Source organism: Gekko japonicus, unplaced genomic scaffold (assembly GCF_001447785.1).
Source record: "Gekko japonicus isolate JY-2015 unplaced genomic scaffold, Gekko_japonicus_V1.1 scaffold2543, whole genome shotgun sequence".
Classification (NCBI taxonomy): domain Eukaryota; kingdom Metazoa; phylum Chordata; class Lepidosauria; order Squamata; family Gekkonidae; genus Gekko; species Gekko japonicus.
In genome coordinates, this window is record NW_015171578.1 from 25,847 (window position 1) to 52,828 (window position 26,982).

At 47.5% G+C, this 26,982-nt stretch overlaps 1 protein-coding gene across 1 annotated transcript; it reads right to left on the reverse strand.

Moving 5' to 3' along the window:
- ST3GAL2 (ST3 beta-galactoside alpha-2,3-sialyltransferase 2) lies at positions 1 to 26,982 on the reverse strand. The gene is made up of 6 exons (XM_015419816.1): positions 25,654 to 26,982; positions 10,579 to 10,772; positions 9,078 to 9,257; positions 6,706 to 6,751; positions 5,787 to 5,906; positions 1 to 4,722 (listed from the first exon to the last, which is right to left on the reverse strand). The coding sequence occupies exons 1-6, from the start codon at positions 25,990 to 25,992 to the stop codon at positions 4,549 to 4,551; spliced, it is 1,053 nt and encodes a 350-aa protein (XP_015275302.1). The 5' UTR covers positions 25,993 to 26,982; the 3' UTR covers positions 1 to 4,548.

Here is a 26,982-nt window from a genome sequence, read left to right on the forward strand (position 1 = left end):
ACAGATTTTTATTTTGTACAACAGAAGACAAAATAAATCCAGTCTCTTCCAACTGTAATGTGATTTTTTTTCCTTTAAAAAAAATGCAAAAATGGAAGGCAGCACAGTTGCATGTAATATTGGTACTGAAGAGTAAGCAAATAGGACGAGGGAAAATAAAAGTGATTTTTTTTAAAGTTTGGAGCCATGGTTTCCTTAGCTTATAAAACTGTTGATTTAGAAGAGATTTGAATATGGAAGTAACAAGATGCAGTGGCAACGGGCAAGGCTTTCATTCAGACAAGCTGCGGCAGGGAGACAAGCTCTTGCACAGGTTTTATAAGGCTCCAAAAGCCTTTAAACGCCCCACCCCAAATGTCTGGTGCCTACACAGCAGCTGCAACCATTCAGCAGGGAGTTCTTCCAGAATGCCAGAGCTGGTGCCAGTTAGTCGGGATATTACCCTCTCCAGATGAGCCTGCCTTCACTCTTCTTGGGCCACACCATGGTCACACCCAAACCTCTCAACAGTGGCAAGCTCAATTCAATTCACAGCCAGCCATTTGGATTGCCGTGAAAAACCATACTGGGGTTTACCGGCAAGCGCCAGGGGCTCTTTCATCCTAGCTACAGCCCCAAGGCCCAAAGAGAGCTGAAGGACGCATCCCGCAGGTCCTAAACAACTCTTGTAACCAGCAGAATGGCCGACTGGAGACAGAATCAGAGCTAAGAGAAAAAGGGGTCTCAGTGGGGGTTTGCCTGGCAGGAAACACTGCAGTACTTTGCCTGGGATGCAACTCCATCCTGACCTACAGGCATGTTGGCTATGCTTTGAGGCTGCAGCTCGCCTTCTGCTATCCCTCCCTAGGTCCTACGTTTTGTTTCTCTGATGAGTGATGTTCTCCGTACAACACTGAAGCAAAGCAAGCTGGGTAAGACCTACTCAGTTAGTGGAGGAGTTGCCTAGTTTAAGTTTCCAGTGGTACAACCCCACCCCCACCCCGTGTCAGGAGTGTGCAGACATCACCAGGATCATGTCATTTCTCGGGAGGAGGGGTGGTGGCAGGGGGGGGGAAGTGTCACACAGTAAGCAGGAAGCAGCTGATGGCTAAATCAAGACGGGATCTAGGAGAGCCACACTTAGGATTCCTTGTGGAATCCTCAACACGAATGAGTAGCCCCACGTGGATGTCTTGAAGGTTGGGGAGAGAGGTTAGCCTTTAAGGCTCATGCTGTTGTGTCGATGTAAGTCTGGCTCCAAGGTGCAATCAGCTTCACAGAGGGGAAAAGGGTATATTGCCTCCCTCTCCCCATGAAGTGATACAAATAGGAGGGAATTCCCATCGAGACAATAAGCACGAGATGGAAGAGTTAACTTCCCCGCCTTCCCTGCTCTTCAAAGCACCCAGGTGAGGTTGCTATGCTGTGCTTGTCCCCACCCCACCCCCTCACCTCTCCACACTAGTTCAGGGGGATTCCAAGCACCACTCAGGTACATCAAACTAAGCATGCCCACAGGACTCCCTAGCCTTTTATGCTCTCTTCTTGGCAATCCAGGTTCTTCTCTGTGTTGGAACGGGGTGGGGAGCAAATCAACTCCCCTACACAATTCTTGCCTGTTGCCTCTGCAGACAAGTTTCCTCAAGTACAATCCAGCAGTTATTGTGAATACGCCCACCCGTTCCCCACAATCTTGTCTCCACCGGCCCTTTGTTTCTGCATGCTCCAAGCAAGGATTAAGTGGCAGGGCAGAGCCTGGCTCTCTGTGCAACAGGAGAAATTACAAACCGTTTGCATAAGAGAGCAGATGGGGGGGGGAGTTTTCAGCTCCAGGAGACACCGAGAGATGAGAATCTTGCGCTGTGCACATGGCCTCAACACTGAATGGTCTGGAACGTCTCCTGTGGCTCACTCCCTGACTGTCCTGTCCCTTCTGCTATTGAGAAGCCAGGCAGGGACTGCTTAACAGAAGCTCCTCTCTCCTTCTGAGGACTGTAAACTTAAAACTATCACAAGGCAGTACAGGAGACCTTGGCCAGCCAACCCCAAGTACCTCCTGCGTTTACAAAGAGAAACCCCCAATGCCCCCAACATAGAAAACAAGAAAGGAGCAGCTGCCGAAATAGTCAAGGTGTGTGTATGTGTGGGGAACTCACAGAGACACCTGTGCAGCAAACAACTCCGAGGTCCGGTGCAAGAACTGAATGTAGCAGACAGCGCAAGTCAAGGCACTCTTTGTTGCTTGGGATTGGCTTGCCCCCTGAACACCTACCACGCCCCAAAACAGCCCATTTTGGAAATTTATTGGCAAAAAAAGGTAAGGAAAAGAGGCGCCTGTCTCTTTGCCTGATTTATGGAAAGGAAGCATGAGAACATTCCTGTTCATGCAACTCGAGGAAGGGCTTGGTTGTTCTGTAAATACAACAAGAAGCTGCAACTGAGATGCCGGGTGTCAGTGTGACCGCCTGGAAGGTTACTCTGGTCAACCTTGAACCTCCCCAGATGGCTTCTTGGCAACCTTTTTGCAAGACTGCCTTAAAGGCATTAGCAGAATATTTCCATTTTTTTCCATTAAAATTAAACATTCTTACAGATCTGGATCATCTTGCTCTGGCCTTAATGGTGAGGCCAAAAAACAAGGTGGGAGGACTTTGCCCAACCACCAGGATGGTCCTAATCTCTGAAGAGTTCAGTGCTGCCAAAGAAGCCCCAAAATATGAGGTCTAAGATAAAAATTGGGGATAAGGTTAGCACACACACTCTTAAAAAGGAGGTTTGAGTCCCTATTGGAACAGGAAGCCAATGGGCTTCCTCCTGGATCAATGATGTGCTTCTCCAGGCCTTCTCAATTCAGCTACATTTCTTACAAAAGGAATACTTATTTAATACTGTTTGGCATGATTGCACTTCAAAAGATTCATTGAATTCTTCAGGCTCTTACCCTTCAATTAAAAACAAAAACAAAACAGCAACTGGAAGAAGAGAGCACACCTAACCCAACCTTTTTCTATTTTTCGGGTTCCACCATGTGTCCACACTGGACAGCAAAGCCCTCCCCCCATTCTTAAGTCAAACTGTGTTCCTCTCTTTTCTTCTCTGGGTAGAAAATAAGGAGCTTCACCCACAAATTCATCTCCCCCTCCCCCCAAATAAATGCAGATGAGCTGGAGACTGCTGTCGATGCAAAGGGAAGAAGGGGCCAAAATAGAAATGCCATGACGTGGTTCAAAGAAGAATCGCTAGTGCCTATCAGCCGACACGCCACTGCACGAAGTCTCTGAGGAGGGAATTAGCTCTTCAGCTGGGCACAAATTGGGGCTTTTGAGCGACTGGAAGGCAGCTTACTCCAGCCCACCTTCCTTATTACATGCCTATCACCAGCCCAGGGACAATCTGAGCAAAAGCGCAGGGCAAAAGAAGGTAGAGGTAGAGGAGGAAAATAAACCCTGCTTTGATTATGGGTTAAACACAAAGAAATTATTTGCCAAGACAGAAGGATCCCCCACTCGCTCAAACCCAGAAAGGTGGCAATCTTGAAAGTGGGTGGGAATGGAAGAAGGGTTCAAAAGTCACAGGATCTACCAATTTCAGTGCCTTTGGCGTGGTGTCCTCTTCAGTCCCAGGCTGGACACCCTCTTCTTCCTCATTGCCGGTGGCCAGCTTTGCTACCCGCATATGGCCACTCAGCTCATCCAGGACAGAGTCCTTCCGCTCCCATCTCTCCCCTACAGCCAAATAAAAAGTCTTCCCATGAGCAGAATACTTGACTCTTGCAAGCAAGTTTCTTCTGAAAGTTCACACGACTGTTAACCACAGATATGATCAAATCTGTTCTGTATTTTAAACCTGATTGTTACAAAAGAAATTCCCTGGGCAAAAGTGGGAAGCCATTGTCGTTTTATCAAAGGAACGCTGATTGTGTGTGTGTTTTTTAAAAAAAAAAAAAAAGTCTGTCAAGATTTTAAGTGCTTCTTCTAGCAGTCCTAGTTGAAGCTTCCAAGAAGGCCAAAGAAAGAAAAGCCTCACTCTTGGTGATTAGTCTGTGCTCAAGCATGCCAGCAAAGGGAGAATGAATGGCAGCCCTTGGAGACTTTGGGAAAAGAGGAGAAAAACCTGATTGACAGCTGGTTAATCTTCCTCTCCCGCCTCTTTGGCTGCTTCGTGTGTTCCTGCTTTTTATCCTCATTCAAAGACCAAAAAAGTGCAGCATTTGGTTTTAATTCATGATTTGGGGGGGGGAGAGCTGGAAGCTCGCAGCTTGATTGCAAAACTCAATTCATTTGTAAATCCATCAGATTTGGAAAAAGAAAAATTCCATTTTTCATTCTCTTTAAAGATAAGCTCCCTCACTATGATTGCTTTCAGGAACAAAATATCCCAGTTTGCTCCTCGGGGTCTTCTTCTTCGGGTGCAGACAACCCAGGGTTCATCTCATTGGGCTGGGGGGGAGGAGGAGATCCGGCAGCCAACTCACCCCTCCCCCCCGAGAAAGCAAGCTATCACAACTGGCCCATCCGCTGAAGGCCAACCCCAAAGCTAAGCTGGAAGATGTCGCCTGGGGGGGTGGGGTCAGTTGCCGCGATAGACATCAATCTTGTTTGTCTTCTCCAGCATGTCAATGATACCGGCCTCAAAATCGGCATCATGCACACCAGTTTTCCGAAACTCCCCGGCATAGCGATTGTTCTCCCAGTAATGATGCCAGTTGCCACGGCTGTCTGCCCCAAATCCAAAGACATTCACCTGTAGCCAGTGACAGAGAACAATTCTGTAAGAACATCAGATGATCCCTCCTCAAGCAGACCACTTAGTCCAGCGTCCTGTTCCACACAGCGCCCAAACCAGTTGCCCCGGAGGGCCAACAATGGCATAGAAATTATTCCCAGAGCTACTGGGATTTCTGAGGTTTAATGCCTCTGAATATGAAGTTTCCTTTACTCACCATAACTAGTAATCCTTGATGGACATCTCCCTCCATGAATCTGTCTAACCCCCCTCATGGCCATCACTATGTCTTCTGCCACTGAATCCCTCAGTTTAACATAAGAGATGTAATGATACACATCTATCGTCTTGAAGGCTGAAATTTTACTGCTGAAGGAAAACATACTTCCCAGTTTGCAAGGTTTTACCTATACTCACCAACAGTGGCTATTTCTTAATTAAGTATTGCCGTGATTACTGACCCCTTACCCATCCCCACTCTTCTACCAAGTTGCTCAGGGTGGCTTAAGTGGGGTTCCCATTCAGACACCTCGCATTGCCGAAAACCTGCATCCCCCCCACCCCACAAGGAAGAAGACAGAAGTCACCAAATGTAAACAATGATTCTCTGCCATGTTGGATCCTGACCAATTCTGAAGCACAGAAGTTGGGGGAAAGCTATGAAAGCAACAGTTGATGGTTTCTCCTCTTAAATTATTCCCTAACAGGAACTTTAAGTAGATTAGCCAGGCAGAGAGATAAGAAGTTCTTCTCTGAACAGCAAGCCTCTCAAACGGATGTTGCTGATTGCAGCCTCTGATGTACCCCAAACTACAGCTAAGGAGCAGCATTCCTGACTGTTCCCTTAGATGTAAAGCCACAGGAAAGGCTAAGTAAGAAAATAATAATTTTAAGCCACACAGCTGCCTCTAGCCTGTTTTGTTAAATATACCACACTAATTGGTGAATCCGTCAAACAGGAGACACATCTACCCTCCGCCACCTTCCCTTGGGGAGTACCTAGAAAAGAAACGTCTTAAGGGCCTCAGAATCAAAGAAAAATGCTCTCTCAAGCAATTTCTTGGGGGTATTTCAACACCTACCTCGTCGCAAACGTGTAAAGCAAAGAAAAGCACCAGCATTCCCGTGGACGGGTAGCGTCCATGGTGTTCTGTCCATCGGTCATGGATGTATTTGAAGAAAGCTGGATTGTAGATTTGAACCTAAAGACATGAGACAGACAGAACTCTTTTAACACAGTGGTTGACCTGTGTGTGTGTGTGTGATGAAACTATCAGTGGAATGCGCTGCTGTCAAATATCAGTAAACAGATTGTTTATGAACTGTTGTGACAAAGAACAAGCTGGGCACTGGACTGTGAGGCTCACTAGAATTTGGGTCTGGGCAAGTGACTTTCTCACCATCTAACAGTTCTGATCTGAGAAACAGGAATGGCGATGACAGTTGGCTCCCCCCACTTTCTAAAAACATGTGGTGGTCATCAAGAAAGGGGCTGGTGGGTGCCATGGCTGACCCCACGGACACTCCCATACACAGCCATGTACTGAGTCAGTCCATTGGTTTATCAAGGCCAATGCTATCAACTCTGACTGGCGGTGGCTCTCCAGGGTCTCAGGCCAAGGTTATTTCACAATACATATTGCTTGATCCTTTTAACTAGAGATGCTGGGGACTCAATCTTGAACCTTCTGCATGCCAAGCAGATGCTCTACCACTGAGCCACGGCCTCGCCCCTTATAATACTGAACACATGAGCCTTCATTCTGAGTCAGACCCTTAGTCCGTCAGGGTCAATATTGTCTACTCAGACTGGCCCATGGTTCTTCATGGTCTGGGGTCTTTCACATCACCTACTACCTGGCCCTTTTAGCTGGAGCTGCCAGGGACGGAACCTGAAGAACGTTTAAACCAGCTTACAGCAAATATATAAATGGCAAACAATTCCTTAATCACTGAAAAATATAAAGTTTCATAGATCAGTGGCAAGGAAGGCGGCCTTACCTTCTCTTTGTCCACCCGAAGGAAGGGCTTCACAGGTGCGTAGGTGCTATAAAAAGAAAGGGGAGAGAGGTTTGCCTTCCACTCTCACAAGGGAATCTCCTCCAGAGGGACCCCCACAGGATACAATGAGCTTGCTCAACCTTTTTTCCTGGGCTTCCTTCTTCCCCTCCATGAGCCTGACCTACAAAAGAGGAAGGGGGACCGCGGTGCTGGCAGCCATCAGTACAGAGAAACCTGGCGACAGCTGGCCCGTGCCCAGAATTGAAGCAAGTGGCACGGCAGTCATTATGTGTATAAGACAGAGGAAATAGGTCCACTTTCGCCTCCTTCTACAAAAAAGCCCTTTAAACAATGTCCAGAACGGAACGTAAACCAACCCCCCCCCCCAATCCTGGAATCCCTACTGAGGATCCTTAAGTCCCGTTGACCAATTATTCACTATTACTGTGTACCGTTCCTTCAGACTGGTGTAGTGGTTAAGAGTGCGTCTCTTATCTGGGAGAACTGGGTTTGATTCCCCACTCCTCCACATGCAGCTGCTGGTGTGACCCTGGGTCAGTCATAAGTTCTTTCAGAGCTGTTCTCTCAAGGGCAGTCCTCGAAAGAGCTCTCTCAGCCCCACCTACCTCACAGGGTGTCTATTGTGGGGAGGGAAAAGGAAGGGAATGCTCTGAGACTCCTTCGGGTAGTGAAGGGCGGGGTATAAATCCAATCTCTTCTCTTCTTCAGATAGTAACTATTTTGACTTGACCTGACAGAGAGACTACAGGGGAACAATTTCAGGAAAAGGAAGACGGGGAAGCAGCAACCACAAGGGGCAGTGGAGAGCCGGTGTGGTGGTTAAAGGGCTGGACTAGGATCTGGGAGACCCAGGTTCAAACCCCCACTTTGCCATGGAAGCTCACTGGATGACCTTGGGCCAAGCACACTCTCGCAGCCTCACCTACCTCACAAGTTTTTTTTGTGTGTGAGGACAAAATGGAGGACAGGAGAATTATGTAAGTCACTTTGGGCCCCTGCAGGGGAGAAAGGCAGGGTCAAAATGAAATAAACAAACAAGAGCCAGACTGTATCTTCTGCCTCCTTGTAAGCTCTCAGGAAGATCTCAACGGGGCTGCAAACCAACAAGCGGATTCTGAGGGGCAAGTGCCTCTTAGCCTAGATGGCATATTCCCTGCCTCCTCTAACAACCTCTGTGGGATGAACAAGGTTACCTGGGAAACCCCCTGCCAGGCAGCCTCCTAAATAAGATCTGAAAAATCCCAACCTGGTGGAACCTGCGACTTGATCCAGCCAACAAAGAAGAAGATGATAATATTGGATTTATACCCCGCCCTTCACTACCCAAAGGAGTCTCAGAGCAGCTTAGAAACTCCTTTCCCTTCCCCTCCCCACAACAGACACCCTGTGAGGTAGGTGGGGCTGAGAGAGCTCTTGACAGAAACTGCTCTTTTTCCAGAACAGCTCTTATCAGAACTACGGCTTGCCCAAGGTCATCCAGCAGGTGCAAGTGGAGGAGTGGGGAATTAAACCCGGTTCTCCCAGATTAGAGTCCGCACACTTAACCACTATACCAAACTGACTGGATAAATTGTGGCAACTGTACGTGAATTTATTTATTTAAAATTCTTCTGTCCCACCTTTCCCCTGAAAAAGCAGACGGAGCAGCTTAAATCATCATGTCAGAAAAGTAGACCCCTTGGGGTGGGTACAGGATGATGTGAAAATTCAAATCCGGTTTGCAGTCAGCTGCTTTCTCCTGAAATGGGATCGCTGGTATTGTCTATGGTGGTGTCTGTGCATAGTCTCAGGTAGAGAGGTCTTTCTCATCATATGACCTTTTTAACTGGATATGGCAGGGATTGAACCTGGGACCTTCTGCATGCAAAACAGAAGCTCCAGCACTGAGCCACAGCTCCAGCCCCTTCAACTTCACCTCTACTGATAACAAATCCACTAGCTCAGGGATAGCCAGGAGGACTCTATGTTCTTGGAGACCGCTGTATTCTCCACAGATGGACATGGCTCCAGAAGGTCAATTTTCTTCACGAAAGCTAGTCCCATGCCTCGCAGTGTTCGTGCTCTTTCATAAAGTTGGTACCATCTAGCAGGGGCCCGTTTCAAAATTTGTGATATACATACATGTGCTTTTCCATACATGCTGCATCCCTCTGGTTTCGTATATAAGCATTAGACTATGAAACAGTTCTAACCCCTCCCCTCTTTTTCTCATAAGAAAGCTGTGGATTATTATGTCATGGGACTGTTAGGGCCAGGATGTCTAAAATGGCTCTAAACAGGAAAGTCCAGTAAAGGACTTTGAACACCTCCAAAGGGTAACATGGGGAAGGATCTTCCTTTTGAATACATACAATCGGATCTGGCCCGTCGACAGGGCACTTGCAATCCACAGCAGGTCCAGAGCTTTGAAGGGCACGAGAACAAAGCTGACATTGGCTGGCAAGTTTTTGGCGCTCTCTGGGTACATGAAGTGATGTGTTGTCCTGCTCCCAACATCTGCTTCAAAGCCCACCGTGGGGGCCTGGTTCATTCTGCAGGGAAGAAAGGATGTGTGTCGAGACAATGCTACCTAGATCATTTCACTGCTACAGTGGACTGCTTGTGGTTCACCCTGACAGCCCAACCAGTAGGATGTTCCAGGATTTATTGCCTTGTGATGAGACCATGTGGTAAGGATTTACAGTGTTAGCATAATACCTGTTTAGTTATAAATACACAAAGCAGAGCATATGGATGGAGTGAGTGTTCAAAGCAGGCGGTACAACGACTAATCCTGTTTACCGTAGTTTGCTGAGATCTTTTCCCAGTCCTATTCTGCTATGGTCTTTTTGGAAAGACTGCAGTCAAAGTGCCTTTGGATACCATGTAGATGGGAAGCTGGGTATTTTTGCAGGTCATGACCCTGCTTAGCTTCCATTATCTGACAAAACTGGGCTAGCTTGGACCATCCAGGTCTTTTGGTGGAACAGTTGTTCTCTAGCTCTGAAGAAAGGAGCCTTGCTCCGAGTGCTTCCATTCAAGCTGTGCTTTATGAGAACTGCCACTAGAGAGCAGAAGTCAACACAGAATCTTGCAAGAATGCTACGGAGTAAAGAGATCCAAGCAGGCCTACTTGTGCTTTATGTGCTCATAGTGTTTAGATGGCTAACAGAGCAGGATACCTCCTTGCTTCCACAATCTAATCTGAAGCCTTTACCCTGTCACTGCACCAGAAGAAGTTATGCAAACCAAGAAGTCTCAAGATTTAGCCAGACTGCAGAATTCTGATTTTCTTTGCAAAGAATGGGTAAATGCAGCTGTGACAGACTACATTATAAATGCTGTTTTCCTAATGCAGCAGAATCAGAGCTCAGCAGCAGTTACTGTCCAGTAAAGTAAAAACTCAGCTAAAGGAGTGGATATCTGAAAAGTCTGACTAAAAGTTTGTCAGACAGGTTCACCTTTTTGACTCAACTTCATGCAGTTCTAGAGAGTCCTTGGTTTTCTCAGAGCAACATTTCAAGAAGACCAACATCAAAAAAAAAGAGGGAGAGGTAGAAAAGTTCCATTCTGATGACAGAAGTGCCTTATGCTAAGAGAAGAATTAGTCTAGAACTCAATAATTCTTCAGGCGATGGCTAGATGATCCAAAACAGCCAATCACTTGGCAGTGGAAGAGGAGCTGGGAGTCAACCCCTTTCTACTGGGAGGCCAGAAACCCAATTTAATTATATAATCAGGAATGCGTTCACAATTATTTGTCCAGCTAGCAATGCTTGGATGCAAGAGCTGGCCTAGTGGTGGGGAGGCTGGAATGCAGCCCAATGCCCTGGGATTCACAGGCTGTCCCCCCCCCCACCGCCGCCCACTTACCTCATGATGAAGTCATGGCCATTGATTTCCCTGCCGTAGCCAGAGCCTCTCAAGTTGCCAGAGTTGCCCACCACGGCGCAACGTCGGCACTTCTGGGAGTCTCGGAAGCCGTATGGGTTCTCTCCAGGGACAATCTGAAAAAGCTTGTTCAAGACTTCATTAAGGTTGTGGGACTTGAACTGGGGCTGTAACATCTGGAAGAAACAAAACGGGGGGGGGCAACGACAATTAAGAGGCGGACTGAGAAGTCAGATGGAGAGCAGCAATGAGAGAGAAGCTCATCGACCAACCCAGGATTCAAGAAGCATCAAAGCACAGGGCGGTCACGGAATACCAGCATGGCAACATTATGCCTTACAGCAAGCACATAAAAGTGTGCAAGTATCACATGCACATCATCCACATGTTCCTTGCGGTGGGAGAGACCACTAAGTCCAACATTTCATGTAGACCTGCCTGGGTAAGGAAGATGGACTGCTGACCTTGAACAACAGAAATGGAGAGGAAGGGAATGTACAAAGAGCCTTGGGGGGGGGGGAGATGGGCTTTTTCAATTTATCCACTGGGATTTGGGGCGAATATTACCCTCCGAAAACCAAAACGACTCCTATGAAATAAATTTCTTTGAAAGGAGCAAAATGCTTTTCAAGATTTCATGAATAAGTATGTTTAGTGTGAGGGGAAAAGTGAATATTGTGAGAGGAATAGTGAGAGAAAATTGGAGGCCGCTAAAAACACCTCCTCTATTAATTTTGGAATGAGTAAAACAGGCTAAGGTAACAGAGTGCAGCAATTTGCAGCTCTCTTGCTTTAGTATTGCGTATAGCTGCAATTCTGCAAACTAAGGCATTTGTACTTTTAAATCCAATAAATATACAAATTAGTATACTTATATGCCTTTAATGTTAGAGCAACAAAACGGGGATAAGTTTGATAGGTAACTGTTGCATATACTTCACTTTCCCCCCCAGAGCTTAAATTCCCTGAAACTGTTCAGATCAAACCAGTGGTGCATATAGTCCAGCATATAGTCCAGCACTGTTGTTCAAAGGTTTTCTGATTCATGGAGGAATTTCACATTACCCTTTTTAACCCGTTTTGAAGCCATTTTTGATCCATCATAGAGTAAACCGGTATAGGGCTGCCATTTCACACATGGCTTTCACCTTCCGGTAAAGAGCTGGATCTGAAGTGGTTTGCCATTTCAGACTGCATCGCTTTTTCCCCGCCGTTTTTCGCCCGCGTGGGCGATCTCTGGCTTTTTTATTTTTTGGAATGTTCACTTTATAGCACTATAACAAAACACTCTATGCATTCCAATGGCGTTGATATACTGCTGTTCCGTTATAGTGCTATGGCGCTATAAAGCGAACGTTAAAAAAAAAAGCTGGAGATTGCCCGTGCGGGCGAAAAACGGTGGGAAAAAGGGCATCGGAACCAGGAGAGGAAACTGAAGACTACTTGGAAGCGGTTGACAGGTAAAACGCTTCAGCCCCGTTTCCTAAATGGAACAGAAGCGTTTGTGTCTGAAATTCCAAATATATTCCGGTAGGGAACCGGTTCTAAAACGGTTCTGTCTGAAATGACAGACCAGAAACGGTTTGGGAACTGGTCCTCTTCTGGATTATATCGTCTGTCTGAAATTCCTCATTCTTTCACACACAATCCTCATACTATGATTCGCTTTCACAGTAAATGTCTAGCATGCAGACAATCAGATGTATGGCCTCTTGCAAGTGTTTGCATATTCTTGCAAAGCAGAAGGAAGGAGGCTCTTCTGACCTCCGCCCCCGCTGACCACAATCCATGTGACTGTGGTTTCTGTTGACTTGTGTCTCTTTTAGGAAGAGATAGGTGGAGAAGAATCACACTGAGTTCGATAACAACAGGGATTGTCCCTATTGTTTACTCCAACTGATAAGCAAACTGCTTGCCAAACTGGCTTCAGAAGAGTAACTTATAAAAGAGAAATGCATTTGTTTTAGGTTTTTAATAATCATGTCAACGTATTTTTAAAAGGCCATTCTTCTTCTTCTTCTTTAATGGAAGATGATGTTTTGAACCCCACAAGTAAGACCACTGGGAGGCAAACAAAGTCCAGGCAATTAAACTCCATAGCAACCAGTCCCCTGAATGTCTTTAATTACCATATAAACCACTAGTAATTAATAATACTTCTGTGCTTTCAAGTCAGCAACTGACTCATGAGGACCCCAGGACGAGGGGGTTTTCAAGGCAAGTGATAAGGAGCAAGGGCTTGCCAGTGCCTTCCTTTGCACAGCGACCCTGGGTTTCCTTCATGGTCTTCCATCCAAATACTAACCATGGCTGGCCCTTAGGGTTTCCAAGTACTTACCTACGATCCGGCGGTGGACACATGCTTCCCCGCCGGAAGATTCTTGCTTGGAACACAGGCGCTGCACTATTCCGTTGCCCAGACGTGACGTAGGCACGTAGCTGGGCGACGCTCTGGTAATGGGACTGGAAACTCGATGGTACCATCAAGTTTCCAGCCCCATTGCTAGAGCATCGCCCAGCTACGTGCCAACGTCACGTCTGGGTGACGGAATAGTGCAGCACCTGTGTTTTCCCCGCAGGAATGGTTCCGCGAAGAACTATACATCCCCCGCTGAATTAAGGTAAGTACTTGGGAGCCCTGCTGGCCCTGCTTTGCTTCCAAGCTCTGATGCAGTCAGACTAGGCTGCAGGATTGCCAGCCTCCACGTGGTGGCTGGAGCTCTCCCACTCCTACAGCTGATCTCCAGGCAACAGAGATCAGTTCACTGGAAGAAAATGGCCGCTTTGGAAGGTGGACTCTATGGCATTCTACCCCACTGAAGTCCAGGGGTCATTTCCTGCAGGAGCACACAGGAGCAGAGCTCCAGCAGTAAAGAGCCCAGGGGGCGGGCACATGCAACAAGCCCCACCCCCCGCTCCCAGCAGCCCTCAGTGACAGCAAGAAGCAGCCAGGTAAGTTGCAGAGCCCCCTCGGCCCAAAACAGTCCAGTGACACCTTTAAGACCAAGTTTTATTCAGGTACAAGCTCTCCCTCTGTGAGGACAGATCTGCACGTCCCCCCCCTCCCCCAATAGCTAGCAATCCAAAACAGTCCAGTGGAACCTGAGCAGTGGGTGTTGCCTTCTGACACACTTCCGGTGATGTCGGGGGTGTGGCATATGCAAATAAGTTATGCTAATGAGCTCCTGCACCTCTTTTTCTATGAAATGACCCCTGCTGAAGTCCCTCCCCTCCACAAACACTGCCCTCCTCAGGCTCCACCCCTAAAATCTCCAGGCATTTCCCAACCTGGAGCTGGCAACCCTACTAGGCTGGGTTATCAGGCTGCTTAGAGGCAGTTAAAATGATGGCACCACCACCTGGCTGACATTGAGGTAAATAAAACACAAGTCCAGTGCAGCGTTCCCTCTAAGGTGAGCTAGCTCCCAGCTTTTTAGTCTCCGGCTCACACATTTTTTGTCTTTGCTCAGGAAGGATGGCTCCAGAGCAAACTAATTTATGCAGTAGCCAAATCGCTTGCTCACAATTTTAATGCCAGTAGCTCACAAAGTAGAATTTTTGCTCATGAGACCCCACAGCCTAGAGGGAGCATTGGTACTTTAAAGACTAACAACATTTATTCCAACAACAGTCTTTAAAGGTACTACGGGACTCCTGTTGTATTTTAGTAAAGCAGGCTAACACCGATACCCCTTTGCAGTTAACATTCAGTTGCTGTAGCAGAGACACACAGGTTGGCTATATTTGGTCACTGCATATCCAGTTCTTATGGAAGCCGTATGCAGGCCCAGGAGCAGTTACACCGTTAAGATGGATTAGGCAGGCATGAGAGACCTGTAATGTGTAATGAGGCCCTCAGCCATCCACTAACTCTCAAGCCAGGACTGGATCATCCAGAGACCCTCTGCTGCACAAGCAGTGGACCCCCGTTCCAAGATGCTCTCACACAAAGCAAACCCCATGGATATCGCCAGGGCTATTTTTGGGCAGGAATGAACAGGAACGGAGTTCCGGCTGGCTCCTGAGTTGGCCACACCCAGGAGGAACTCATTAGCATAACAGGCCACACCCAACAGCAGAAACTCATTAGAATTGGCTACATTAGGGGTGTGTGGCCTAACATGCAAAGGAGTTCCTGCTACAAAAAAAACGCTCGGTTTTGACAAGGTAAACAGAATAAGAAGCAAAAGGTGAGTGTGGCTGGATGACCACACTTCTGGTAACATGGGGTGTGGCCTAGTATGCTAATGTGCTGTGCTGTCAAGGGTGTGGCCTAATATGCTAATGAGTGCTTGATGTTGGGTGTGGCCTATTATGCTAATGAGTTCCTGCTGGGCTTTTTCTACAAAAAAAGCCCTGGTTATCGCGCATTACATCCCCCTAGCCTTCAGCCACTCCCCAGAAAGTGCAACAGCAGTGCAGTGATATGTCCACGGCCCTGAGCAACACTCCTGGGACGGGAAGAGAAGAAATAGGGCAAAAATGGAAAGCTGCTCCTTCATTTGTATCCTGGGCACAAAGGCAGTGGTGGACAGGGTGGGGGTGAGTCAGCAGCCACATTAATAGCAGCACCAATCTGGGCCTTGCGAGAGAGGTTATAAGTTCAGGCCCTGCAGCAAATCCAACCTCATTTTGGCTCTGCAGAAAAGCTCTGCAGCTTTTATGCAACAGATGGTGCTTCTGGAAAGAGAGCCTTTTCTGTCTTTGGTAGGAATTAGCAGCGGTTTCTCAGGCAGCGCAGTCCGAGCTGGGCACATCTGGAAACCCAGCGCTTAATAGGCCACAATCAGCCTGCGTGCAGATGGGCGGAGGTAGGGTTGCCATCTGTGGTTTGGGGAATTCCTGGAGATTTGGGGAGTGGAGCATGGGGAGGGTGGGGTTTAGGGAAGGAAGAGACCTCAGTGGGGTATAAATGCCCTAGAGCAGAGGTGTCAAACTCATTTGTTACAAGGGCCAGATCTGACATGAATGTCACTTCGTGGAGTGGCCCATGTGTACCATAAAACACAATGCCAGGTACCGGAGATAGAAACTGTATAAAGTACAGCAGCTAGTAAGCTCAGAGTTGGTGTATCTTCACTGCAAGGCCCCGTGGGTTGGGAGGGGGGTGCAGAAGAAAACCCACACAGGCGTACTGGAGAGGCAGCAGTGCAGTGCTGGGCAGACGCTCCCATGATGCTTGACTGCTGCAGACGAGGCTGTTCTGCTGTGCAGAAGCCACGATGGAGTGGCTCCACCCACGCCCTCCCAGCACTTCCTCCCTTGCATCAGTTACTCCCAGGCCGCATAAGAGACCTGGACGGGCTGGTTCTGGCCCCCGGGCCTTATGTTTGACCCCTCTGCCATAGAGTCTGCCCTCTAAAGCAGCCATTTTCTCCTGGGGAACTGACCTCTGTAGCCTGGGGGTCAGTCGTAAGTCCGGGAAATTGCCTGGTCCCACCCCGAGGTCGGCAACCCTAGGCAGAGGTAAGAGCCCCCATGCAGGAAAACCACAAAGATCTAGCAGCAGAAGGCAAGGACTGGAATTGTCGGCAGACTTCCTTGCTTCTGTTCCCTTTGGATTCAGCAAAGAATTCCTCCAATGGCGAAAAATGCAAACCAAAACAGCTTTGGAATTGTGCCTCAGCAAGCCTTCCCAAAGTTTTAAAACCTACATTTGTTGCACAGCTGTGGAAAATTCTGCTCCAAGAGGTCACAGATTCCAACTATATTACATGTACAGCCAGCTTTACATGCCTGGCCCTCACAGAATAATCAGCGCCTTAAAGAGAGCCTGAAAGACCAGAGTCAGCCCAACACATCAAGAACGGTCTGCAGATGCTGTGTCTCTGGACCTTCAGCCAGAGCTTCTGAACACTCTTCAAGGGCTGCTCCACACAGAGGGTTATAGTAATCTATTCTAGAAGCAGTGGTGGCCAATAAAACGTTCCACTGCCGATAGTCTGCAATTTCCACAGCGATCAATGTTAACAGCACACATAATACATATCATTTCCATAAGATAGCGTCAGGTGCGTAACCGTGTTGGTTTGTAGCAGAAAAGCAAGATTTGAGCCCAGTAGCAAGAGATCTGTCTGGTCCCTAAGGTTCTATGGGACTCAAATCTTTTATTCCCACAATACATTGTAATGGCCACTAGGTTAGATACTCATTGAAAAGGATCAGGAGAAGGATACGGGAAATTCTGTTCTCCTTGTTTAGTATGCCGTTTCTTGTGAACAACCTGCAACATGGGCAACTATTGGAATAAAAAATCTTGGAGGATCTCTCGACCAAATGTGACTGTAGAACCTCCATGAGCAGAGGCAGTATGCCTCTGAATACCAGGGTTGGGTACAGACAACAGGGGCGAGCTGACATCTTCTTGCCTGGAGGGCAAGATTCTAACGGTATCTTGTGGCTACTGCTGGAAACAAAAGAAGTGGAATAAAGGACCCTTGTTCTGATCGTGAATTGTCCCCGGGCTAGTCGTTAGGCATCAGCTACTTATCTAGTGGAAGCGCCATCAAAGTGCTGAACCCTGTTCCAAGAAGAAACAACTGTACATTCTCTCTGCAATCCAGAGGACTACCGCAGTTCAGAGCGTCAGGATTACAAGGTGGATGCCAAAATATTCCCCTTACCCCCCACCAAGAGATCTTGATTTGTGCAAGACTGAGAAATCTAAGGCTTCTGGCAGGTGTGTCTGTCAAATGGGGGAAAGGGACAGAACAGCAGAGGAAGAAGGGAAGTGGGGTTGCCAGGAACGAAAGGTCATCTTTTGACTTTGTGGTGTTGTCCTCCTCTCTGTTTTGCCCTTGGCTTAACTGATAACAAGCTAGGAGAGAGGAAGCAGGAAACGTTTAAATTTCCATACACGTACAACCCCCATCCTACGAACTTACACTAGGGCAGGCTGTAAAACGTCTTAAACAAGTTAAAAAATTGTGCATGGATGGGGACATGGGTATATAACATCATACATTACATAACCCATTCAGGGATATCTTTGGTCTTTAAAAAAAATCACAAGCTGTGAAATGGAAGGCTCAGAACAAAATCTAACCTTTGAGACAGGCAAACATCAAAGCAAGTCGGGGCAGGCAGGGCTAGATGGCTGCTGGATGGATAATAAACTAGACACCCTTCCCCAACTACCCACTTTGGCACACAGGAGCACATTATCTCAATCTAAATGTCCCTTTCTTGGCCTTACACACAAGACCCTGCAGAAGTATTACCACCAATGGTAAGGGCCTCCACCCTCCCTGGTGCCCTTGTGTCAACTTTCACACACACACCCCTTTCCATCCTGCTGTTGTCCTGTTTGAGGCCCTTTTCAGGATTTTGCCGCTCTACACCCTCCCTGGTGCCCTTGTGAACTTTCACCCCCCTCCTTCCATGCCGCTTGTGTCCTGTTTGAGGCCCTTTTCAGGAGTTTGCCTCTCTCCCCACCCCTGGTGCCCTTGTGTCAACTTTCACCCCCCTCCTTCCATGCTGCCTGTGTCCTGTTTGAGGCCCTTTTCAGGACCAATGGTGCTCAGCTTCCTTCCAGTCGGTAGGGTAGTTCAGCCCAGGGACCACTAGGGTGATCCCATTAGTAAAGAGTACGTCTAACCCTCCTGTGGAAACATAAGATAATGAGGCTGCAAGAATTCCAGAAGGGTAGAAGTATTACTCATCCAAAACAAGAAAACAAGAGTCTTGCAGCATCCGAAAGGCTAACTAGATTTAATGAAGAAGTTTTTGTGGATTGGAGCCCATGTCATCAGATGCACGCAGCAGGACCTCACTAGCATAGACATAATCTATGGGGGGCCCTCGGGGGCCTGAGTCCGCACCCAGATGTTTCCAGGGGGGACAGCCTCCCCCGGCAACCAGTGCCAGAGATAGGGAGGGAGAGAAGTGGAGGGACCCAAACTTTTACCTGCAGTTCTCCCCAGCCTGCCATAGTGTACTGATTTCTCTCTCCACCCACCCCCAGCCAGCTCGCACAGCTTTTCTTTCACCAGGCAGAGATTGGGATCCTTTTTTAATGATCAGCCAAAATTAATGATCAGCCAAAATATACTGCAAAATAGGGAAGTTTCCCCAGGACTTTTCATCATGCTTGTTGAATACACACAAAGAGGGGTGAGGCAGGAGACAAGATGAGATTTCAGAGCATAAATAACAGTTAAACTCTGCAGTTAACTGGGTTTCTCTCAGGCACTAATCCTTTATAAAGCAGACCAGTTGCAAATAATCACTTCAGAATAGGCTTGCAGCATGTCCAGAGTGTGGTTTCTGCTTCAACTTAGCTGGGGGCGGGGAGAAGGGGTTTTCACATGTGTGTGTTTTGCATTCAGAGTAGTGGAAGAGAATGTGCCATGAGTTCTGCTGAAATACATTGCAGCCCAAAAAAAAAGTTGCAAAGAAAATGCAGAATGGTTTTTCCACTAAGGTTTTTGGGCCCAGATAGGCTACCCGGGGACTGGAATGACATCCCACAGAAAGGAAAAACAGTCCCTAGCAATAGAATCTGTGCTGTGGGACTGGAATGACAGGTCACAGAGTGGAATGTCAGGACAGCCCCTGGGAATAGGCTCACTGCTCTGGGACTTGTACTTGTACTCACTTGTAGGATATGAGTTTGAAGTGAGAAGAAGATTGCTGTTACTCTGAACTCTGTACATTGCTCAGAAATTGAATGCATAGCGACTGTTTGGTATTCTGGTTCAGAGACTTCAGCCATGCATTTATCAAACGAAGGCATCTGTGACGCCATAATTTAGTAAATTTAAGTACAAAGTCACCCTTATGAATAAGGCAGAAATAAGACTCCTGTAAATGAATGTCCAGGAAAACTTTAAAAATGTTCCCCTGCAGGCTTTTCTGTGTTGCCCTCCTTACTTTCAAATTTGTGACCATTTGTTTGTCTTATGCACATGGTATGTATATTTGCAGATCTTAAATTAGATTCTAAAAGTGAATTTAAATAAAGGACACAGCAGGAGACTACTGAGATACCACTATAACCACTGGCCAACTCTCACCTTTTCCTGAGTTTAGCCCAGCCCAGGGGCATGGCTAGGAGGGTTCCCAAGGGTTTCCAGCCCCCCCCCCAATTTCTGGGGAGCCCCTTCCTAAATCCCATAGGGCTCCGCCTCCACAGATAGTGACAATGGCCTGTGATGTCACTGGCTCCTCCCTATGATGTCACTTGGCCTCAGTTCTTTTAAGGACCTAGCAATGTCTCTGGCCCAGCACCAGCACCAGCCCCCCCCCATCCGAAATTGGAAAGTCTATGCCCTTGCTCACTAGGCAGACATTTTATGTATAAGGGTATAAAAAAAACAGGCAGTGGTTTTAAGGTATCATGAACTGCAAGAACAGGTAACTATGCAAAATTCAAATGAGATCAAGAAAGAGTTAATTCACTGCAGTGGTAATTGGCAGCCTCCCTAGTTCTGCCAGAGTTTACACAAAAGAACTTGAACTTTTACCACCAGGTGTAATTAGCATTTAAATCTGCACACAGCAATGTTGTTGTCTCTTTTGAGTGTGAAGGTTCAAATGCCACTGGAGAGGCATTATGCTTATCATAACAAGCCGTCAGCACAGAGGAACAAAAAGTCTACATTACCTTGTTGCCCATAAATTACTACATACAAAAAGTTTATTTTTGTACCAAGCACAATACAGTCCTAAAAAAAAATTATGAGCAGACAATCTCAACATCCATCTCAAGACACAAATGCATTCCCAAACATCTCAAAGTTTCTATGGAATTTCAGTACATCATTTGTTTCAGAAAAGAATTCAACTTTCCCAGATCTAGGATCCAGGCAATAGAATGATATGCAAGTACAGGACAGGAAGTCATGGGGTATCACCTTCATGTGACTCAGGAGGATTATGACCCCCCCACACACACACACACAGCACTGGCAGCGGTGGGGGTTTGAGCAAGAACACATGGGAGAGTTTTTTGCTGGGGAATGGGGAGAACCTCTGAATAGGTCTGTGTTAGAAAAGAATCCTCTGAATCCACAAGCAATTTCACACTGCTGGCCTGCTGCTCATCTCAGCACATGGCAAAAGAAGCAGGAGGTGTGGTACCCTCGCTTTCTATACATGCCCTCCACCAGCAAAAAATAGGGAGGCCCAACAGACCAGGGTCCACTGAAGTTACAGAAGCATAAATTGAAGCTGCTTTGGAACATGCGTTGTCTTGAGAAGTTCGGGGTGGTGGCGGTTCTGTGCATAAGATTCTTAAGGAAGTATCAAACTTTGACTTCTGTAATTATATTTGAATAAAACTGGTTTGTAAGATATGGGTTAGCGTATTTTGAAAAGTGTCGTGGTCCGGGTTGCCTCCTGGCCCTGTAAAGCCTGTCGCCGTGTTGGGAGGAGGATCTTCAAGGAAACAAACACCTCAGATATGAACGGGCTGGGTGTTGCTCCACACGCCAGACCCCGTTCTCAAATTAATCGCCTCTTCGCTTTCTCTCTGGCTTAGCTATGCGATTATCTGAACTCCCCGGTGCTTTCCGTTTCCTCTCTTTTATCCTCCTCCCCACCTTTCCATACACACCCCTCAGAGCCCATAGGCTATTTCAGCTATCACTCCCTGTGGTCCCCGTGTTTTCCCAATCCCTGAGGGTTTCCCCCTTTTGATCCCACCCCCTTTTAAATCCCCGTGGTGTTGTACAGGAAGGGGGAGTGCCCGCTTCCGCTCTGTATGTCGTAGCCGGTGCCTGGACTTCTCCCATTCTAGGAGTGTGAGGTAAGGCAAGGACCCTCCGCCCTCCTCTTTCTTTCACCTGGGCTCGCCCCTCTTTGGTACGAGGAGCGATGTTTGCGCCGGACCGCTCCCTCTCTCCTGGGTGCTCCCTGCGTCTGGGCTGTCGCTGCAGGAGCGGGTTGGGGACATGCGCTTCCCCGGCCTGTCCACCTCCCGGCATCATGAAAGAGCCCGGCGCGGACCGTGCCAGTCCTGCCGCAGCGGCCTGTAAGGCCGCGGAGGAACCCACAGCGGGACAAAAAGCAAAAAAGAGGACACATTTCCTGACTGCCTACTTCAAACAAGTGATCGCTATGACAAATCTCATTTAAATACCCCTACTATTTAAGCCATAATAATTGCTAATAACTAGGAATATTCCTAACCTTCCAACCCAAAAAGAGGACATTTCCATCTCTTAAAAAAAAGAGCCCAAAAGAGGATGGACATCAAATAAAGAGGACGTGTCCTCTAAAAAAAAAAAGGACATCTGGTAACCCTAGTGTGGTATGTGGACACCCCTGAATACAAGAGAAGCCCTGCTGGATTAGAAAGAGGGTTTGTCCCCCCAATGCTCCCTCTAAGCTGTGGAGTCTTGTGAGCAAAGATTCTACTTTGTCAGCTACTGGCATTAAAGTTGTGAGCGTGCGATTTGGCTACTGCATAAATTTGCTCTGGAGCCATCCTTCGTGAGCGAAGACAAAACATTGTGAGCTGGGGGCTAAAAAACTGTGAGCTAACTCACACTAACTCAGCTTAGAGGGAACACTGCCCCCCCCCTTGCCCAACCTCCTATTTCCAAAAGGAAGCAGCCAGCAGATGCCTCCGAAAATGTCAAAAGAACCCATGAAGGTAACAGAATCTTCTACTGCATACAGAGCAACTGATTCATGGGAATACACTGCCTCTACTGCCCGGGTTTCTGTTGTGCTGTTGTGGCTAAAACCCATTGACAGACGTGTTACTTTTTATCACTTTGTCAAATCCTTTTAAAAACTGCCCAAGCTTACATTATTACCATATCACAGAGCATTAAATCCGATAAGTTATCAAAGGCGTTTTTTATGAAGCACTTCCTTGTCAACTGTCCCAGCCTTACCATGAATCCTTTTAATTGGGCAACTATAAATTCAATCCTACGCAGAATCCAAGACAATGCATGTCCATAGAAGGGAATGGGTTTAGAAAGTGGTTAACTCTGCTTATTTACTTATTTTATACCCTGCCCTTCCCCCCAAGGGGACCCAAAGTAGCTTACACTGTTCTTTCCTCTTCCATCTCATCTTCTGTGGTTGCTAGGCTGAGGACTGTGACTGGCCAAAGGTCATGGAGCACTCTTCCAGGGCAAAGAGGGGAGATGAACCTGGTTGTCCCAGGTCCTAATCCAACACTCTAACCGCTGCACCACACAAATTCTCCACACTGTTAAGAGTTCAAGGTACATGACAGACAAATAAGTACCACTGTGCACTGGAAACCCCCTGACTGGGCCTTTCCTTTCTTACGGATGGCTCCTGACCCCTAGGGTCCAGACCCTGCAACAAACCCATATGCCGTTTTTCTCTCCATATCCACTCAGAAAGTGCTATGACTACAGGACCTAGCAACCTGAGCTATACCTACAGGGTAATAGCACATTCATGTGCTCATCCTCCAGTGTAACCTATGCCATCATGCATCAAAAATGCTCTTCTGGCCACACAGGTCAAATCGGTCAGTGGTATTACAAAAAAGAATAAATGGACACATATCTCACAGGGCTCTTTTTGTAGAAAAAGCCCAGCAGGAACTCATTAGCATAATAGACCACACCCAACAGCAGAAACTCATTCGCCTATTAGGCCGCACCCCCATGTTATCAGGTCTGGTCATCCAGCCACACCCACCTTCAGCTTCTTATTCTGTTTACCTTGTCTGTTGTCAAAACCCAGGGCTTTTTTTGTAGCAGGAACTCCTTTGCATGTTAGGCCACACACCCCTATTGTAGTCAATCCTAATGAGTTTTGCTGTTGGGTGTGGCCTATTATGCTAATGAGTTCCTGCCGGGCGTGGCCGGAGTCCGTTCCTGTGCGTTCCTGCCCAAAAATAGCCCTGCATATCTGACATTAATAATGACAATACACAGAAACCAGTGGGAGAACATTTCGGTCTACCAGGATGCACTCGTGCTGACTTAAAAGTTACCACTGACCAGCAAAAAGAGCTTCAAAGGGAGACTCCAGCACAAAACTACTTTAGAATTCATCAAGAAATGTGATACTATCTCTTCCAATGACTTAACAAGGACCCAAAGCTCCTCAGCCATTACAGATATTAATTTGCTTGTTTTATTTATTTAATACATTTCCTCCCACCCCAGCCTTTCCTCAGGAAATGCAGCATACATTATTCTCTCCCCTCCTCCGTTTTATCCTCACAACCATCCTGTGACATAAGTTAGGCAGACAAAGACCAAACTAGACAAGACATCATCCCTAGGTTCACCCTGGGAATGCACGTCCATTGTATAGAGTCATGGAATGCCATTTAAGAGTGCTGGATTCTTTTGGGGAGCACAGTGCCATGGGAACCTGATTCTGGTAGTAACCACAGTGGTATGAGGAGAAGGGGGCACCTGCCTTCTCCCACATGCCATTTTTCTGACCTGAAACAGAACTGTAATCCATGTGTCAGCAAATAAGTCCCTCCCCCCGGCACCATTTTGGAAAAAGAGCATGGGGCAGAGACAGGAACTTACTCACACACACCACAATCACGAGCAGGATCAGCAGGAGAATTTTAAGGCAAGAGAATTCCTCTGGTAAAAAACTGCAGCCACCCCCAGTTTGTACCAGGGAATGTGCGTCATCTAGTTATGCCCTGACTTTCATGAAGAGTGGGGGACTGGAACCTGGGACTCCAGGTCCCAGTCGAACATTGTAATTGCTATGCCATACTGGCTTCACACAACTAGGGAGATTTGAAGGATGCACACTACATGCATCTGATGAAGTGGACTCTAGTTCACAACATCCTACGTTAAAAAAAAATGTCCTAGTGTTACCTTCTTTCTCCACACCATTCCTTACAGACCTCTCTACCTTGCCTCCCACCCTCAAAAAGCCCTAAAATGTCCCACACTTTCCTTGGGGAGGAACACCTCCACCTCCTGATTGCTCTGGCTGCCCTTGCAGTGTAACTTTTCCAACAACAGAACATCCTTTTTGAGAGGCATCAACCACAAATGCAACAGAACTGTTATTCGAACTGTCAGATGGTACCACAAAATGTGACAGACAAGAGTTGGATCGCATTTTATGAGCAGAATTTGAAGGACTGTTTCCTTGGGGGAGCTGGAAAGGAATAAACCAACAGAATACATAACATTCCAGCTAAAGGGTTTTTTTTAATGGCAATCACTTCAAAATATACAACTAAACTAACGGTGCAGGGGGGACAGTTTTCTTGAAGAAGGGGGAACCTGGCACAGACAACAGCTGAGGGGTCCCAAAAGGAAGTCTGTGCGGATAGTCAGTTTAGGGCCAAACTGTACATTTTGGGTTTTTTGACATGTTGGTCCTGCCTTCCCCCACTGCACCTCTTTCCGCAGTCCCAACTGGGCTTCTCATGCAGCTGCAGCATGACTGTGGGGAAAGCGAGTTCAAAAAGTGATGTCTGGTTTGGCCCTTACAAGTTGAATAAACCACAGCAGAAACAGGCTATCTACAATCTCCAGTGAGATACACTCTTCAACTCACACCAGCGGAATTTTTTGCAAGGGTATATTGTGAAATACTACCCAAGACTTTCTGTCAGAAAGAATGCTGTGTTTCAAATGTTTGCCTTCAATCGTCAATCAAGAATGTGAGTAAGCAAGGTCAGATTTGTCAGAATTACAGGGTGGTTAGTTTTTTCTTTCAAAACAATAAAAACTCTTATGACTGTGGATATACACCTTTGCAAGCTGGTACCTACAGGAACGAATATTAGGTATCTCACAGTAGCCTGAATAACTGAGCCTAGCCCAATCTTGGCAGAGTTTGGACGCTAAGCAGGGTCGGCCATGGTTAGTACTTGGACGGGAGCCCACTATGGAAGTCCAGGGCTGCTATGCAGAGGAAGGCAACGGCAAACCACCTCTGCTCATCTCTTGCCTTGAAAACCACATGAGAGGCTGCCAGAAGTTGGCTGCAACTTGACAGCACTTACCTGGAGGAGCGTGAAAGTTCAAAAGACTGGCTAATTTAGCCTAGCACAGCCTCTTGTTGGGTTCCTTGCTACTCAACACCCCTTAACTTGGTCAGAATGTCAGCGGAAGAAATCTAAGGACTCACCATCCACCACTGCTGAACATCCAGCGGTAAGTCCATGTTCTCCTTGGTCCACACCGGAGATATGCGCTTGTCATAGCGGCTGTCAAACCACTCTGAATTGGCTGGCTCTACCACGCACCTGTGGCAGGAGCAGCCCCTCATAAAGAGCCCCTCCTTGCTGAGGCGCTGCATGCCGGCATAGCCCGGCACCAACTTCACCCGATGGATGTCATTGAACCCGTTGGAGTCCAGGTAGGCGATGCTGTGGTGGGAGTATGTGAAGAGGAGGGACATGATGAAAACCAGCAGAAAAGCGGTGGACAGGAACCAGAAGCGCAAGGAAAACTTCATGGTGGGCATGAGAGGAAAGGGGAGGTGGGAAGGGTCACCGGGGCAAAGGCGGCTGCACCTTGAGAGGCTGCCCACCTGCCTGGTTGGTACTGACAGTACACTGTCCACAGTCTCTGTAACAGCAGAAAGAGAGCATAGAGCACACTCTAAGTGAAGAGGTCGCAGATGGCAAGAGGTTCAGCTCCTCAAAGCTTCCACAGGGCACTGTCAAGAGTTCTCTGGAAATTGCAGAGACTCGCTTTGTTGTGGTAATTCAACAATTACAGATAGTGGTACCGCATTGGACTTCCAGTTCCTTTAGGCTTTTCCTGCATCCACAACCCCAAACCCCAGCTTTTTTGGAACTCCAAAGCTTTGGCTGTAGAACAAAAGCAGTCCATGGCTGTTATGAGTAGAGACTCCCTCCCTGTTTAAGGTTAGGACAGATGTTCCCACAAATTTCTTTTTCCACAGGAAATTAGGCTGTCATCTCCACCGTAGTAGCTTCCCTTCAGAGAGGGTGGGGAAGAGGGGAGAGGAAAGGGATGCAAAACATGAACATCATGCCCTCCTTTACTCCTTGGTGTGAACTTCGGCTGCTTTATGTCAGGAGGAGGTGAAAGGATCCTGTATCAGAGCGAGGCCATCCTTGGAGGCAAGAAGCTACACGCCCTCACTACCTTGCCAGCATCCGGAAAGGTGCTGCTTCCCATCCTGGGGCTCGTCTCTAAGAAGGTCTCCTTGCTGTTGCCAAGGAGATGGCTGCACCTCTGCAGCAAGGCCCGGGAGCAGCTGCAGCTTGGGTGGCCCACGTGCTCTCTCACTCCCTGCCGTGTACAGGGGCCACACAGTCGTGTATGCAGCTCCCACTCGACCCTTCAGTAGCTTTGTCCACTCGGCATCCAGCGAGGCATGGAGCTGTGTCCTCCCCCTCTTCCTCGGCTCAGGCTTTTAAATAATCTCTTGGCAACCTTCCCTTCTCCACTTGCTCACTAAGAGATGCTGCTGCTGGTGCAACCG

Coding starts and splice junctions, on each gene's coding strand:
- ST3GAL2 (XM_015419816.1), bottom strand. CDS start 25,992: ATGCCCACCATGAAGTTTTCCTTGCGCTTCTGGTTCCTGTCCACCGCT. Junction 5,907..6,705: donor TTCGGGTGGACAAAGAGAAG/GTAAGGCCGCCT, acceptor TCATGTCTTTAG/GTTCAAATCTACAATCCAGC. Junction 4,723..5,786: donor CTTTACACGTTTGCGACGAG/GTAGGTGTTGAA, acceptor CACTGGCTACAG/GTGAATGTCTTTGGATTTGG.